General features: G+C 48.7%; 1 protein-coding gene across 1 annotated transcript in view; it reads right to left on the minus strand.

The window, feature by feature from the left end:
- Nucleotides 1–503: 503 nt before the first annotated feature.
- Nucleotides 504–18,271, minus strand: part of LOC309621003 (uncharacterized protein) — a gene marked incomplete at its 5' end in the record, with an annotated part of 63,204 nt that continues 45,436 nt past the window's right edge. The window contains 5 exons of the mRNA XM_082377863.1: nucleotides 504–10,474; nucleotides 10,827–11,496; nucleotides 13,139–13,364; nucleotides 14,922–15,009; nucleotides 17,215–17,433. Coding sequence (XP_082233989.1) covers nucleotides 17,274–17,433 — 160 coding nt within the window. The 3' untranslated portion in view covers nucleotides 504–10,474; nucleotides 10,827–11,496; nucleotides 13,139–13,364; nucleotides 14,922–15,009; nucleotides 17,215–17,273. The remainder of the gene's footprint in view (nucleotides 10,475–10,826; nucleotides 11,497–13,138; nucleotides 13,365–14,921; nucleotides 15,010–17,214; nucleotides 17,434–18,271) is intronic.

The following is an 18,271-nucleotide window of genomic DNA, read 5'->3' on the forward strand; positions in this document are numbered from 1 at the left end:
GATTGCCTGAGTCATGAATATTCATCTGGCGAATGAGGAGAGCGGGAGTTTGCATAACAGCTCCACCCACCCAACTGAAAGAAATGTCACCGCCTTTGCCAATAAAGTGCCAAAGGAAGCCGGTGGAGGCTGCCAGCCAGACGGTGCCAAACTGCTGACTTCCACTCCCAGGCGTGGAGAAAGCACATTGTTTCCGGCCCAAGGAGCCGCCACTTGGGGCTGGGGGGATGGAGCTCGCTGCTGGGAGAGAACCAGGAAGAAAAGTTTCACTTGCCACCCACAGGAAGCCTGGAGGGTAGAGCGCCTGGGCCGCAGCCCTCCCCAGGACCCCTCCGAGGAGAGACTCGAACCCAAATGATCCAGGGCGTCCACTCTGGCCGACCACCCAGGGCCCAGGTCCCAATGGCAGCATCCAGGACTGCTCCCCGCTGAGAGCTCCATGCTTGGGACTCCCTTAAAGAAATCTCAAGAGGGTCCTCACGAAGCCTGGATGGTTACTAGAGACCCGGGAGGCAAGGGGACAAACTAGATGTCGCTTTGGGACTACAAGTCCACAGTAACCTTGGGCCCATTTTGCAGATGGGAACACCCCAATTGCAGGTGACTCTTCCCTCCCCGGGTCACACTCACTTCTAAGGCCCCAAACTATTGTCTCTTATTCCAAGAAGTCTTCTCTGACCTTTTTGCCCAAGACGGAGGCCGTCTCTCCATCCTCGGTACCCCAAGTCCTGAAAGCTTGCCTTGATGCCAGCCCTTTCCTGTCCATGGCTGTTTCCTCCCCAGGGCTGTGAGCGCTGAGGGCAGGGGCGGAGGCCGATCGGTCCGCCTCAGTGTCCCAGCCCAGCACAAGAGTCAGAGAAGGCGCTGGCGCAATTTGTTGAAAGGAGTAATTTTCTGCCAACCGTTCCCATCCCCACGCCTGTACCTGGCCCAGAGTCCTTCCTGCTGCTCTGAATCTTGTTTGTCAAGTCCCTGGGAGGTGACGCATCTGGTCCCGGCAGCTCAGTCTGGGTCCATGGGGATCAGGACAGATGCTGAGCAGATGACCTCCCAACCTCAGGCCCCGCTCCACTCCCCGCAGCATCCCATCCTCGCAGAGGCACCCACTAGGGGTTGTTACAAACCCGCCTGCCTGACCGCCAGTCTGCCGCAGCTGGCTCCCTCCAGCAATTACCAAAATGAATGGAAGAAGCGGAGCTGGAGAGAGGACGTTCTCTTACTACAGAAAAGCCATTAGGGCTGTGGGCGTCTCCAGCTGCTGCTCCTGTTATGTAAAGTTTGGGATGTGTATTTGGGACTTAATGAGGATATTTATGTGTTCGCATCTTACCTTCACAGACTGTTCATTTCAAGGGTCCCAAGTATTCCCGAGCTGAATACGTGGCAATACAAGCCAGGCAACAGGCTCCAAGGGAGCGGTACCCCCTCTCCGAGGGCTCATGGAACCCCAGAAATCAACGATGACACCCACTGGAGCCCGGCTCCCTTCTGCAGCGTCCCTGCTAGGTCCACACTCTGCCTGAGGCCTCTAGAGACTGGAATTCCCTTACTGCCTCTTTCATGGTTAAAACATCTGCAATGGCTGCAAACGTCTTCCTTGAACTGAGCCAAAATCGGCCTCTTTGCAATGTCCTCGCACCGGTCCAAACACTGTCCCAGGGACCACACAGGACAGGTCACTCCCTCTGCCCCAAGGCAGCCGCTAGTCCTGCAGGAGATAGATTGGTGTTAGGTTGAAGATGTTTCTGTGGTTGAATAAACTTGGGAAAACTCTACATCCAAGTTTCTTCGCTGCAGGATCGCTCAGAGCCTTCACTGTGCTCCCATGCACTACGCTGCGGGTGCTGCATTTCATGAACGTATTTGTTCACCGAACTCTTTTCCGTGGAATAAGCTCAAGAAATTAGGGTCCCAGGCACGTTTAGGATACAGTGCTTCTGCAGGTTAACAGCAAAAGTCTATGGCCTGAGTTTCCTCAAGCGTTGCGTTTCTCCTAGAAACGCCTCCCCGCGTCCTTCTCATTTCCTGTAGGCGAGCTCTGCCCATGCGTCTGCACTCCTCCACTGCTCCAGACAAGCTCCGGCCACTGAGGGTCCAGGAGGGCGTTTACCTCCTGTATCCAGGTCCACGTGCTCCCACCGATGCAATCAAAACACCAATGGAGTCAGTGGCAGCTGACTCACACTGAGTGTCTTCCCTAAAAGTCCTCCCAGCAAGCCACAAAAGAACCTCAACCCCCCATTCTGCTCTCGGGCCCCGCAGCTGGGACCCACAGGCAGACCCCCTCTATGCCAGGTGTTCCAGACAATGGGGTCCCTGCTACGCCTTCCCTGGACAGCCAGGTGGTGGGCCGTGGCGGGCTCCCAAATATCTGCGCACCAATCAGCAATCCACACATATAGTCAGGCTTTTTCACAGCATCACGCAAAGCATGAATTTGTTCTAGCATCTACTCACCTCAGCCTCACAGACAGAGCACTCCCACCATCCTGGGCTCCAGACCCGGAAGCATTCCCAGGCTGAGGCCACAGTCCACACCTGTACTGGAGGCCCTGGCTCCCGCAGGCCTCCTCTCTCCAGCACCTTTCATCACCCCCTCCATGCCTTCCTTCTCATCATCCTTCAAGTACGTGTTCAAGCCAGGCATGGAAAATAGGTTCATCCCACCAGCCAAGTCCAGTGGATTATGAGTGTCTCCCTGGCCTGGCTGTTGGGAGAAAGATGCTGAGGCTTCATCTGGGCTCGGCAGACTGATTACTGATGCCTGCCAGTGCTGGGGAGCCGGCAGGGTGGCACACGTGCTGGTTATTGCCGTCCCTGATCAAGGCTCGTTCCCTTTCCTTCAAATCTGCTCTCCCAAGCTATCACCCTCCTTTCTCCCATCCCAAACTCTCCCCCACTCCCGCACATACCATGTACAGCCTCATTTCCCCCATCAAACGGCTCTCTCCAAGGTCACCAACAAACTCCTATCTGTCAAGCCCTGTGCCCTCTCTTTGATGTCAGTGCTTTCGCAGTATTAGATACGGTTGACCTTTCTCTGGAAATTCACCCCTGCCCCCATGGAGTTCCGAGGCACTCTATGCCCCTGGTAGCTCCTCGCCTTCCTGACCACTCATCCTGATTCTTCTCCCATCTCATCAACATGGCCAGGTTCCAGGGCCTGGTTTTCAGCCCTCTCCTGCTGAAGCACACCCACCCCGCTCCGCCCCACCCCGAGATCTCATCCATGGCTGGCTTTGTCCTCGGGGAAGAGACTCCCCACCCCTTGTTTGTGCCTCTATGATCAGTCTCCTAAGAGGCAGCCCTGCTGCCCGCTGGCCACTGCCACAAGCCAGAGCTCTGAAAACCCAGCACCTCCTCCTTCCTCCAGAATCAGCTTCTGCCCCGGGCTTTCCACCCCACCTAACCCTCCCCAAAATTTTGGCTTGTGTCTTTTTTATTTATTTTGGCTGCATTGGGTCTTTGTTGCTGCGCGTGGGCTTTCTCTAGTTGCAGCGAGCGGGAGCTACTCTTTGTTGCGGTGCGAGGGCTTCTCACTGCGGTGGCTTCTCTTGTTGCGGAGCATGGGCTCTAGGCTTGCGGGCTTCAGTAGTTGTGGCACGCGGGCTCAGTAGTTATGACTTGCGGGCTCTAGAGCACAGGCTCAGTAGTTGTGGTGCACGGGCTTAGTTGCTCCACGGCACGTGGGATCTTCCCAGACCAGGGCTCGAACTTGTGTCCCCTGCATTGGCAGGCAGATTCTTAACCACTGCGCCACCAGGGAAGCCCTTGGCTTGTGTCTTGACTTCTTATCCACATCCATGAAATCACCACGTGCTGATTCTTCCTGTTTAATACTTATCTACTTTCCAAAACAAAAATAGCTCGATTATTTGTTCTGATTGAAAAGAATGTTATAGCCTCATTATTTTTTTAAAAAATCAAACCAATACTTTAAAGTATGAAAAAGAAAGTGAAAAATCACTCAAAACCTACCTCCCACATATAACTACCCCTAGCATTTTGGTGAACAGGCTTTCAGACATATCTCTGCATATATACACACAGAGATCTATGTATATAATTTTATAGACGAGGGATTGTATTATACATACTGTTCTCGCTGACACCTGCTTTTCTCTCTCAACAATATGTCATAGACATCTTTCTATGTCGATAAATAGAGATCTGCAAAATTATTTTAATTACTTCATAGTACTCCATTGCATGTATGTATCATACTTTCTTTAGCTGGGTCTCTATTGATGGTTTAGAATGTTGTCAAGATTTTACCCTCATAAACAAAGTTATGTGCGTATCTCTTTGCTCCTTTTTGCAGTTATCTCCTTAGAATAAAATCCTACAAATGAGATTGCTGCAATAAGTGTAGGCTATTTCTAATTGTGCCACTCTGCCCTTTAGGAAGCTTACAACAATGAATCCCAACAACAGTACTCAAGCATCTGTCTGCCCACACCCTTGCCAGCCCTGGGTTTCAATGTTTGGGCAAATCAGAAGGCAAATGACACTCATTTTTATTGGCATTGCTTAGTTTACTAGTTGGAGTAAATAAATATCTTTTTATATTTTCTGGTCATTTGTAATTATTTTCTTTGTGAATTGCCTGTTCCTGTCCTTTGCCCATTTTTCTAATGAGATATTTATCTCTTAGTGAGTTGTAAGAGTTCTTTGTACATTTGAGATCAGATTCAACTTTTGTCTAATATATATGCTTCCCCCCCCCTTTTTCTTTACATTCCTTTTAATGGTCTTTCAGGTATTTGTTTTAAATTTTCATATATCCTAATTTATCAATCTTTTCTGATTTCTGGATATCATATCATGCTTAGAAGGACTTCTCCACCTTAAGATGACCAAAATATTCATTCATATTTATATCTTCATGGTCTTCATAGCTTGTTCTTATTGGAATAGGAAGAAAATCAGCTTTTGTTTCATTGCTGGCCCATTATCCCAACACCATTTATAAAATAGCCCATATTTTCCCAACTCAGTTGAAGTGCCATTTTAGCAGATATAAAATTCCCTTAAATACTTGGATCCATATCTGGATTCTATTGGATGTCTGTTCTGTCCCAGTGATCTGTTTGTTCTTACATAAGAATTTTCATTATTGTCCTTTATAAAATATTTTAATATCTGATATGCTAAATACTCATCATTTTTCTTTTTCAGAATTTTCCTGACTACTCTCATTTTTTATTCTTCCAGATTAGCTTTATAACTATTTTTGTCAAAAAAAAAAAAAGAATCCTGGGGCTTCCCTGGTGGCACAGTGGTTAAGAATCCGCCTGCCAACTCAGGGGACACGGGTTCAAGCCCTGGTCAGGGAAGATCCCACATGCCACGGAGCAACTAAGCCCGTGCGCCACAACTACTGAAGCCCGTGCACCACAACTACTGAAGCCCGCGCGCCTAGAGCCCGTGCCCCGCCACAAGAGGAGCCACCAGAATGAGAAGACCGCGCACCGCAGCGAAGAGTAGCTCCCACTCACCACAACTAGAGAAAGCCCACACGCAGCAATGAAGACCCAACGCAGCCATAAATAAATAAATAAATAAATTTATTTTTTTTTAAATCCTGTTGGGGTCTTGATTGGATTATCTTAAGTTTGTACATTCACTTAAGGAGAATTGGCATCCTTATAGTATTAAATCTTTTTACCCAAGAACTAGGTGTATGTAATATCTATTCAAGCCCCTTTTAGAGCCCTCAGAAGTTTTCTGGTTTTCTTCATGTAAACTCTATGTGTTTCTTCTAAAGTTTATTTCCAGCTATTTTGTGTTATTGTTTTCTTCTCGACACTGTGGATGAGGCCTTTTACTTTACCCTCTAGATGGTCATTTTATAAACAGAAAAGCCATTAGTTTCTGTATATATTGTTTTGTTACAGGTCCTTTTACTAAATTCTTTATTTTTTCTAATTGCTTTCAGGAAATTGTCTTAGATTTTCCAGATAAATAATCATCTTATCTGCAAACTATGACTATTTTCTCACCTCCCTCAATATTTATACTTTCATTTTCTTGTCTAATTACAATGTCTAACACTTTAAGAAAAGTGTTTTTTAAAATATTGATAACAACAGCTATCCTGGTTTAGTTTCTATCTCTAACAAGATTATACCTAGGGTTTCACCAGCCTAGCATCTCTTGTTCCATCCTTTCCAGCTCTGTGACCACTATCCTGGTCTGGCCCATATTAATTTGTCATCTGTGCTATCACAAATGGGAGGAATAAGGGTAGAGGGTTTGAAGTCAGATGACCTGTGTTCAAGTCCTGACTGCCATTTACTAACTATATGACCTATTCATGTTACTCCTCAAGATCTTTGAAATGCATTTTTTTTTACAAAAGAGGGGCTGCTGTTGTAAGGATAAGTGAGATACAGTATGTGCAATACAGTATGTGCAGTATCAGTAAATAATAATATTTTTTCAAGTCTCAGACCCCAAATTCTCCTTCCAATCCAACCTATATCCCAATCTTATGTTGATCTTCCCAAAATACCACTGTGTTTGCATCACTCTACCACTCCCCCTCCACTGCTCACAAATCTTCAATTATTCCCCACTGCCAACAGAATCAAGTCCAAATTCTTAAACTTGCATCTCAGTCCTTCCATTAATCAACCCCAAAATTCCTTCCACCCTTATTTCCTATAGTTCCTACCACCCCTGCCCATCACACATCACTAACCCACTCTTTACTCTAGCTGAAATGTTCTCCTCATTAATGACTGCCTAACACCAAGCAGGTTCTCACTCCCAGCTCAGATCCCTCCATCAGCCTCTGTATCAGCTTTTATTTGCAAGAAATACAAAAATGAAATCCCAACTGGCTTAAAAAGTGGATTTTTTTAGCAACTTAACTGAACAGTCCAGATGCTGCAGCCTTCAGGCATGGTTTGATCAAGGCTGGGATGCCATTTTTCTGTGATTTTCCAGGCTCTTCCCACCTCCATATGTTGACAGGAGTCTCACATCATGTTCCTAGTCTCCAGATGCCTGCTAGGAACTAGGACCACATACTTCCTCGTTTGAATCCAGATAGAGAGAGATTAGGTGTCTTTTCCCAGCCATCTAACAAAAGTTCTGAGCTTCTGTCTGATTGGGCCAACCTAAACCAATCCCTATGACCAGAGGGATGTGTGTATTGATTGGTTTACAACGAACCGATGTGCCAAGGTTGGGGAGGGAGTGGATTATCCTGACTGGCTAAACCAACCAGGACCCATCTCCAGAGCCACACACACTGTTGGAGGTGGATGGGGTGCTGACCATCTTAATTGCACTACAACCCCTTCCATTTCATTTTCCTGGGACTTAGGCTTCCTTTAAGACCCAAGTCAAGCCCCAGAACTCCGATAATGTGCCCCCTCCCTTTTAGCTTCCAGGGCCCTTACTCTGCTCAATACCTGGTAACCACAGTCATATATAATTTATTTATATAGTCATTTGTCCATTTTTCCCAATTAGTAATGACAGAACTCATTAAAGCCTACCAAACACTTGATTCAAGTTAGCTCTTTTGACCTTCACAACAATCCTCTGAGACTCAGAGAGGTTAAGTGACTTGCCCTATGTCACACAGCCAGAGGTGACATTGCCCCAACGGCATCTACAGAAAGTTCTCTCTTGCTCTTGCTCTCATTCTCACTTTCTTGCACATACACACAGCCCACACTCCCTCCTCCACTCCCCAATCCAAATCTGACCTGGAGATGCAGAAACCCCCTGGCACCACCTCCTTCTTCCTAGTCACCTCAATTTCTAGAGCTCTTAGACTTCCTCCAAAAAGTACAGAGAAAGTTTCTTGCCAGACAGCATTTTCTAAGACTTGTGTGATGAGGCCAGGTAAAATTCAAATGACTCTGGGTGACTTAATCTGCTTGGGGCCAGGGTGGTAAATCAGTACAGCCCAGGCTGCCACAGGCACCCCAGAAACCCACAAGCCGAGCTGATGATAGAAGCTGATCTGCAGATCTGCAGGTGAGGGCCCTGGAAGCGTGAGCTGCAGCCCCGGGGAGTTCCCCTCCATTGCACTCAGAATACATTTGGAAGGTCTTACAGCCCACAGCCTCTCCCGGCCTACACATTCCACCAGAAAATACCTTTCCCAAGGATGCGACCCCGATTCCTCCCTTCCCCCACCTCCCATTGTCAGAGCTGGCGCCCAAGTGCATGCTGGACTCTTTGGGGAAGGAGACCAGCATTGGTCAAGCTTTCACTGAAACCGCTGCCTCGGTGCCAGGTCCTTGCACACCCACACACCCATTACCTCATTCCATCTTCACAACAATTTAATGAAGGGGGCATGTCCACCCTCAGTTTACAGGCGACTTAATTGAGGCTCAGAGCAATTAAATAACTTGCTCAGGGTTATTATATAGCTAGCAGGAGGCAGAGCCAAGATCCAAACCTAGATTCATAAGACTCCAAAATCCTCATCCTTTGACTCCATCTCTCTGTGAAGTCCAAGGGGAGTAAGAAGAATGGCAGCTTCCCTCAGAACCACCTTGTCTGAAACATGGAGAAAGCCCTGGCTGAAGGGGAGTTATTATTCTGAGCAAAGGAAACAATAGTCTTTCTCAAACAAGAGAAATGTCAAAGGAGAAGGTAGTCACACTTATGACACCTACTGTGTGCCAAGCATGTGTGCACATGTGGGGACCGTGTGCCAGGGGTTCAACATTCATCATCCTAACCATAACTCTGTAAGCAGTGGTATGCTGGTTATTTACCATCTAGCAATCTGGAAGAATAAAAGAGCCCTGATTTGTAGTATTTGCTAATTTCTGTGGTGTAAATATTCCTGCCATGGTCAACTTCCAGCTCCCAATGGGATGTCACTGAACACAGAATTGGGAAGAAATGTCCTTAATTGGTTCTATAAGCCAGTAGGAACCCACTCCAGCACACCACTGCCTGGAAGAGAGATTTTACAAAACCCACTTAACAGCTGAGGCGATACAAAAAGGCGCTCAGGCTGAAATCCATTTCTTTACAATTTTCTAAAGAAGTCCACATTCTCTGCACAGCTCCATATTCCCTGAACCAGAGGCAATGCAGGGAACCACAGTCACTGATCTCTCATCTCTGAAGGAGGGTAGACTCCTGCGAGGTCTTAAAGGACAGAATAAGACCAGTGGGAGAAAGTTCAGCAGATCGAGGTTCGGCATAAGGAAGAACTTTCTGAATGCCCCTCTAGACTGATAGCTCCAGCAAGTCAGCATCCAGCTGTGCCTGGCACATAGGAAATGCCCAGTAATGAATGACTGAATGAGTGAGCGAATGAATGAAAAAGCCATTCCATGCTTGTTCCATTGATGCCTCAAACTCACCAAATCCAAAACTGAATTCATCACCTTTCTCAAAAGGCTATCCCTCCTCCGGTATTTCCTGTCTCGGTGAATATCACAAAGTTGGAAACCTGTAGTCCCTGACTCTCCCTCTTCCTCACTCCCCGTAACCAGTGAATCAGCAAGTCCTCTCTACTCCACTCCCTAGTTCCTCTGGAACAGACACTGGCCCCATCACACCCACTCTGCTCTCCTGGCTCAGACTGTCACCTGAGCTGAGACAGCAACGTCCTAACTGGTCTTTCTGCACTCATCCCTGGCCTGGACCCACTCCCAGCCCTGGCCAAATCCATCACAGACACAGCTGCCAAAGTGGTCTTTCAAAATTGCCACTGTGAGCATGTCCCTCCCATCCCTTCAATGGCTCCCCATTACCCAGGGGATGGAGTCAAAGCCCCTTGGTTCTCCAAGGTCTGGCCGCATCTCTCTCTCCTGTTTGATCCCTGACCTCTGCCTCCACCTCGTGTTGGCCTTTATTCTCCAACAACACCAAATAGCTTGGTGTCCCCTGCACACCTGCCTCTTGCTTCCATCCATGCCTTTGCTCATGCTATACCCACCTGCCTGGAAGGCCCTCTTTTTCCTCTCCCATCTACCTTCCCTTCACCTTGAAAACTCCTACTCATCCTTTAAGACATAAAGTAACATGGTTTAGTCAACAATTCCTGCGGGTCCTTTTAGCACTAACATTTCATGATTCTAATGCCACGTCTTGATATTCAAGGCCTTCTGGATTCTACTGTCACCCTCTTTCTTTTTTTTTAAAATAAATTTATTTATTATTTATTTATTTATTATTATTTTTGGCTGCGTTGGGTCTTTTTTGCTGCACGTGGGCTTTCTCTAGTTGCGGTGACCGGGGGCTACTCCTCGTTGCGGGGCGCGGGCTTCTCATTGCAGTGGCTTCTCTTGTTGCGGAGCACGGGCTCTAGGCGCGTGGGCTTCAGTAGTTGTGGCTCTCGGGCTCTAGAGTGCAGGCTCAGTAGTTGTGGCGCACGGGCTCAGTTGCTCCGTGGCACGTGGGATCTTCCTGGACCAGGGCTCGAACCCGTGTCCCCTGCATTGGCAGGTGGATTCTTAACCACTGTACCACCAGGGAAGCCCATCACCTTCTTTCTTTTTTTTTTTTTTTTTTAATGAAGTTAGGAAACAGACATTTCTTTCTTTTTATTTATTTATTTATTTATTTATTTTTGCGTGTTGGGTCTTCGTTTCTGTGCGAGGGCTTTCTCTAGTTGCGGCGAGCGGGGGCCACTCTTCATCGCGGTGTGCGGGCCTCTCACTGTCGCGGTCTCTCTTGTGTTGGAGCACAGGCTCCAGACGCGCAGGCTCAGTAGTTGTGGCTCACGGGCCTAGTTGCTCCGTGGCATGTGGGATCTTCCCAGACCAGGGCTCGAACCCGTGTCCCCTGCATTGGCAGGCAGATTCTCAACCACTGCGCCACCAGGGAAGCCCCCTCACCTTCTTTCTTTATGGGACCCTACAAAGGTCCTTAGGGATCCTCTAGTCCAATTCCACCATTTTTTGGACAGAAAATCTAAGGTCCAGAGAGGGGAAGGGCTTTGCCGAAGGTCACATAGCAAGCCAGTGGCAGAGCCAGGACAAGAACTAGGCACCTGCCTCTCAGCCCAGGGCTCTTTCTTTGCAATACACTCTGCACCCTGATCACCCCCACTGCCCTGACTCTAACGTATACATTCTTACCACAATCATCACTACCCACCCTGGACTTACCTCCCCATACCCAAGCCAGACTCAGACCTTTCCTGCCTTTGCTCTTGCAGCAAGGCCATTCCCTCATCTACATTCAACTTCCAGGGACCTCCACCTCCAGGAAGCCCATCCTGGTTATCAAGCCTCACCTACATTCAACTTCCAGGGACCTCCACCTCCAGGAAGCCCATCCTGGTTATCAAGCCAAACCCATCCACACTCCGCACCCTTCCCCCCAAACCACGCATATTTGTCAGAACTCAGCAACTAGGGCTTGGCTCACTCACAGTGGTCAGAGTCTTGTTCTATCTTGCCAGGTAGGATGCCCACTCCTCAGAGCTGGCTGATGTCTCCTCATCTTCTTTCTTCTCCTTCTCCTCCGCCTCCTCCTTTTACATCCCCCCAGCTCGATATACAACTGCTCAGAGTAACAACGAGGAGCAAAAAGACCATGGCATTTGAGGTCAGACAGAGGGAGGTTCAAATCCCAGTCCAGTATATCTCTGACCGGTTCACCTTAATCCCTCTGAGCCTCAACTTTCCTTATCTACAGAATGGATCCTGTCCCCCAAGGTTGCTATGAGGACTGAATGACCTCACCCACATTACAGGCCTAGCACTTAGTAGGCTCTTGATAAATGACAGTTCCCTTCCCCACAGCCTTTCTCAGTGAATCCCCAAGACACTTGGAGAAAAAGGCTCCTCTGGGCTGGGAGGTGGGCAGACTCTCTCTCACTCCCATCCTCAACAGGCTATGAGCAGCCTGTGTGCAGAAACGTGGGGCTTCTCCACCCCCCTTCCCCACCCCCAACAATCTGCTTTAACCTTCCTATCACAAATGCCTTGTTTATTTCAATATCATCCGTTTTACTTTTCCGGTCATGCAAAAAAAAAAAAAAATTACAAAACCAGATTTAAGAGGAAAAGAAGTATTTAATGAGTAAAACTGTCTGCAGCCCTGTTTCTTTCTCAGGAAAAAGTGGCTGTGATTCTGGCACGAGAGAGGGAAGTGCCACAGCTTCACTTCACTGCAGCTGCCAGAAGAAGTGCATTTCAGAGTGGAACAGAACCTCCAAATTCAACTGTACGTCTCCCCGCCAGGCGCTTCCTGTGCCGAATTCAGCTTGGCAGGTGACACCCCAGCTCGAGCAGGGATCCAGCCCTGACATGAGCAACTGCAAGGCTCTCTGTTCCTGCCTGCCTCCAGCATGGGAGAACCAGCCCCGCCAGGCTCTGGCAAACCAATGACCACCGGACTAAGGGCTCCAAGAGCAGAGGGAGACAGCTGGAAAAGCGGTGGAAACACCTGACCAGCAGCCAAGGGGACCAGGACCCCTCCCTGTTCCACGACATTCAGCGACTAGCACTTTCCTCTCCCCAAATAAGAGTGGTTTGGCATAGAGATCAGATCCAGCACTTGCTGCTCAAACAAAAGTTCAAAAAACCTGCAGCTTCTTTTCCACCTTCAAAGGTGTCATTCTGGAGGGCTGCTCTGGAAAGAATCTAAGGGTCAAACTCCAGAAGGGCTCTGCCCCTCTAAGAATGCCCCCCACCCCACCCCACCCCCGCAGGAAAAAATGAAGAAGGGCTGAAAAAGCAGAAAATAACACATGACCTTCAAATATGTACAACAGAGACTGCCTCAGGGCAGAGAGCAGGCTGGACCAGGATGGTGGTCCCCCTCCCTTGACTCAAACCCCACACCTCTATTAATGTAGCCTACGGGCTCATACTGAATTTATTGGCCCTTGAACTCCTATATCCCTTTCTCATGAGCTGCTGTTCCTCTCTATAATGGTTTCCTGTAGTCAAGATGGTCCCAGCATTTATCCCTGTGACATTTCATCATGCTAAGTTCACCTTGTCACTCCAGCCCATTGAGATCTTTCTGGATCCTGATCCTGCTATCTGAGCTTTCCTCTGTCCTTTTTCTCTGTTCTACAATGGTAATTACAGGCCTGCACCCTCTACATCTTCTTCTGGGTCCTTGGCATATATTGGTCAGAACAGGATAGAAGCCAGAGCCCCACAGCAGCCTCTAAAGACCTTCACAGACTGACCTGGTTCCACTTATAAGAACATTCCATGGTTGTCATTCAGCCAGATGGGAGCCCCTTCTGTGCCCTCACGACCATCCATCATGTCCTCAAGAGTCATGAGAGATCCTGTCCAGTGTCTTGCAGGACAGCGTGATATGGCAGAAAGGGTCAGGCAGATCCAGGCTTGAATCACCGCTCCACGGGTCTTGGGCAAGTCACTTAACTTCCTGGAGACTCCGTTTCTCATCTGCAAAATAAAGACTGTCACATCCAGCGCACAAGCTTCTGAAGATCAAGGCCATGTATGCAAAGCATCCAGCACACAGTAGGTGCTCAGTAAATCGATTCCACTCCACCACATGCTAGCCCATTTCCTTTATCTACCAGTCATTAAGCTGTCGAGAATCTGAAAGATGTGCCTGGTCTTGGTGAGCCCATGTTGGCTCCAGGGGTCACTGCCCTCTTTTCTGAGTGTCACAGATCTCAGTACCCGTGCTAGGCCCTCACACTAATTTGAGATCAGCCAAAACCCTGGCTCTTTTTCATGTGAATTTCTGTCAAGGCAGTCTTCCCTTCCTGGATCTGTGTAGTTTTTTAATAAAGTAATAACAGTGATAATAGCAGCCTAATCCTGTCAATTCTGGTATGAAATTAAACGTATCTCTATTTTTGCCTATGAGGAAACTGAGGTTCAGAGAGGTTAAGTAATCTTTCCAAGATCACACAGCAGGAGAGTGTGAAACCTAAGCAGAGCTCTGTGTGACCCTGAACATTAGGCAATGGTTCCTAAGTGTTGGCCTCAAGGGGCGACTGTCTCTGGCCCTGCTGCACTTGTCTTTTGGGACTTGGCCCAAAGCTCACATGGTTGAGCGCCTTTTGGGTCCTGACACTGTTGTCCACAGGGGTGGCTGCTCCTCACCCCCACCTTCCAGCAGCTCTGCTCCCACCACCTTCACATAGAAAGGGACTCGGCTGAGGGGCTGCTCCCTGAAGGCTGTGCCCAGTGGGTTCCTGGCCTTGGCCCCAGAGGCTGATCTCCATATGCGCATCCTAGGCTCCCTGACCCCCGGGCCCTTGACTCAGTTTAAGCACAAAGCCAACCTGGACTTTCTTCCCAGCCTTTCATCAGGGTCCAGCCACCTTCTGTCAAACACTGAAGCCTGTGACCTGACCTCTGCCTCCTGAACCCCCAATGGCCAGGATCCCCACCTGCTCAAGGTCCCTCCCAGAAGCCACATGCCCAGAATATCCAGGTGCTGAGTCCATCCCCACAGCATGAATGTCCTCGAGCACTGACCGCCAGCCTTCACCCGTCTCCTGACTCCTCCCAGCCCAGGGCTCAGACCAGGCTGCAGGTTGAGGGAATTCACTAAGCCTGGGGCCCAGGTCTACCCATGGGGGAATGCGGGAGTGAGTTCAGGAAGCTACCAGGGCTGGGGCTCAAGTCCATGGCCACCCAAGGGACAGCCAGCCCAGGAAAGGATTCCTGAGATTCTGGGGGAAGCCACCCCCAGAAGTCTGCTGAGTCTGCTGTAAACTCTTGACAATGTCCAAGCAGGATGCCCAGGACCTGAAACCTCTATCAGAGAACTGGCCTCGGGCCTCAGAGGACAGAGCTCTGCAGCGAGGCCCCCCTCCTCCCTAACACGGCCATCCCCACGGTCAGAAACACAGCCCCTCAACAATCACACCCCCATAGCACTCGCTTTACAAGCCCATCCACACAAACACTTCCGAAGTCTACCACACCCTCCCTACACAGACAGAAGCCCACCCATTCATTCACTAAATATTGATTACGCACCTGCTACATGCCAGGCCCTCTTCCAGGCACGTGGGATACATCAGTGGCCAAACAGATCAAGGCCCTGCTCCCTGTGAGGGCTTTCATTCTAACAGGGATATCAACAGTGAAAAATCAAATTAGATTAGTAAATCATTCAGTATATTGGAAGGTGATATGGGAAAAAGAAAAATCAGAACAAGATAAGGGGAATTGGAGTACTTGGGAGGGGGCAGGTAGCAATTTTAAGTTGGTGGTCAGGGCCCCATTAAGAAAGTGACGCAAGATGTGGTATACACACACACACACACACACACACACACACACACACACAGGAATATTACTCAGCCATCAAAAAGAATGAAATAATGCCATTTGCAGCAACATGGATGGACCTAGAGATTATCATACTAAGCAAAGTAAGTCAGAAAGAGAAAGACAAATATCATATGATATCACTTATATGTGGAATCTAAAGTACAACACAAATGAACTTATCTCCAAAACAGAAGCAGACTCACAGACACAGAGAACAGACTTGTGGTTGCCAAGGCGGGGGGATGGATTGGGAGATTGGGATTAGGAAATGCAAACTATTATGTATAGAATGGATAAACAAGGTCCTACTGTGTACCACAGGGAACTATATTCAATATCCTGTGATAAACCAGAATGGAAAAGAATTTATATATGCATAACTGAATCGCTTTGCTATACAGCAAAAATTAATACAACATTGTAAATCAACTATACTCCAATAAAAAAAGTTTTTAAAAGTGACACTTACATTTTCAATAGCCACATATGCTTGGCCAGCAGCTCCTGTGTTGGAAAGCCCAATCCTAGACATTTTTCCATTACTTCCCACAGTCAGTGAGATACTCCCTGTCACAAATACCTGAAAACCTACTTAAGCTACCACATACCATGGACCTGGGTCATTTGACAGGAAGGTTGATGAATGCCTCCAGGTTAGTGAAAATGATTAGGGGACCCCACTGCCTCTTCCAGCTAATATGTTTTTTCCCTCTTCCTCCAACTCTTTTGCAAACCAACTGTCTTTACTTGGTCTTCTCCACCTCCCTTCCTGATACCCTGAAATCTGTTTTTCATTCTCAGAACTCCATCAAAACTGCTCCTGGAAAGATAAGCAACTTTCTCTTTCTTAAAAAGGAACTTCTCCTTTCTCCTTGCTTTCCATCCTTCATCTGCACCTTGGTGATGTCAACTCCTACTGGTCCACAGGTGATACTTTACAATTAACAGCATTTTCAGGGAAAAAAAAAAAAAATGACATTTATGGGAACTCTTGAAAGAGATGATAAAGTTATTCATTCATTCATTCATTCAATAAATATTTATTGAACACACAAGCTACCATGTGCCAGAGATGGTTCTAATAGTGGGGATGTAGACATGAACAAAACAGCTAGAATTCCTGCCTTCATGGCGTTTACATTCTGGCAGGGGAGAGAGAAACCAGCAACTAAGTAAATATAGTGTGTTCAATAGTGATGGATGCTAGGAGAATTTTAAAGCAGAGAAGGAGTAAAAAGAGGGAGGGTGCAGTTTTAAGCCAGGATGGCCTCATGTCCTCACCCTCACTCATTCTTCCATTAAACAAAACACACCCACAGATCTTTTCCCACACAAACTGTCACTCACACACACACACACACCCAAGCCCAGTTTATTCAAACCTCAGAGTAACATACCCTTGTGGTCACCCGGAAAGATGAAAGTCAGAATTGGCAGGACCCTCGGTGGCCAGAGGGAACTGAAGCCCAGAGAGAGGCACCAGCTTGCCTGAGGCCAGCGGCGTCCATAAAGGCACCTACGCTTGGGAACACCCACACATAAGCACACAGACTTGCACACACATATTCACACAAAAACACAAACCTCTTTACCCTCTTCCAGGCAACCGGGTGGGGTGAGGCTTGGAGAGCTTCTGGAAATTTCGGTGTTGCTTGTCCACTTCACCCTCCCCCACCCACCCCACCCGTCCCAGCTGCTCCAGCCATCACAGCATCTTCCTCCTGCCCTGACCTGTGGCCGTGAGCTCCCTGGACGGCACGTGTGTGCACACAGACGCGTCATATGTGAATGTGTACACACGTGATTTGCAATGAGGGAGGACACGTTTGTGTGCAAGTATTCACGCATGGGGAGTCTGCAGTGTGTGTGTGTGTGCACGCTCCCAGGAAGACAGAGAAATTTATCATCTAAATCTTGCTTCTCCGGGGAATGAAAGCAAAACAAAGTTCAGGTTTAAATCACACGACCACGGGCAGGAGGGGTTGCCTTGCCTTACGTGATTATCTGCCGTGTGCAGCGGGACGGGCTGGCAGGCAGGAGGCAGCCAGCAACCCGTCAGCAGGGAGTCATTTGTGGTTTCCAGGCCCCTGGGACCCACGGTGGCTGCTCCAGGAGGGCGGGAGACCTGGAGAGCAGCAGCGACAAGCACATGCCGTCCCAGGTGCTGGGGGATGGGGGAGGAAGGGGCCCAGCATCCGGCTCGGGCTTCCTGGCGCTAAAGAAAAGCAGAGGGAGAGGAGGCAGGAGACTGCAGGCCAGAGAGAAGCCCAGCCACTTGGCCTGGAGGGCGAAAGGAGGTCCAGGCAAGAGGTGGCTCCAGTGCAGACCCGCCCTGCCAACCTCTTCCCCGGCCAGGAAAACATCCTCCGGGCTCCAGGATGTCTGAGGCTTCGGCAGCCTGCGTTTGCCTGATTCTTTCTCCCTGCGACCTTCGACTCTTTCCCGCTGCTCCATCTCTATCCCTTTCTCTTTGTTTCTGTGTTTGTTCTTTGTCTCTCCCCATCTCTCTGTCTCTGGGATTTTTTTTTTTATCTCTTTGTGTCTTGACTGTCTGGCCTTCTCCGTCCATCTGTCTGTCTTGTACTCTTCAAGTCCCTCTATCAGCCCTAACCTCAAGGCTTCCCTCTGCTGACCTCTGTCTCCTGTGACCTTGCTGGTAACACATCACACACCTCCCAGGGCACGTTATTCCATTTGAGCCTCTTGTCATTCGGGAGGGTGGGGCAGTCTGGGAGAGTCAGGATTAAAAATCCCATTTTACAGATGAGGAAACTGAGCCCCCAGAAGGTAAAAGCCTTGCCCAAGGCCACGCCGCTGGCATGGAATTTAAAATCCAGGTGTGTTTCCATTGAGTGACTAGCCCCCCCTAACTCCACATCACCTGGAAGCATAAGCGGCTCCCCGCCGGCCCCCAAATCCTAAAGTGAAGAATATTAAGGACCCAGTGCCACACAACAGCTCATCCCCAGCCCAAGCACAAAAACTGTCTTCGATTCACTAAACGTCCTAGAAAGCATAAGGGCTGAGATGGGCGCCTTGGGGACTGGCACCCT

The sequence above is a fragment of the Balaenoptera borealis genome, assembly GCF_965194805.1.
Source record: "Balaenoptera borealis genome assembly, chromosome: 1".
In the NCBI taxonomy this organism is placed as follows: Eukaryota; Metazoa; Chordata; class Mammalia; order Artiodactyla; family Balaenopteridae; genus Balaenoptera; species Balaenoptera borealis.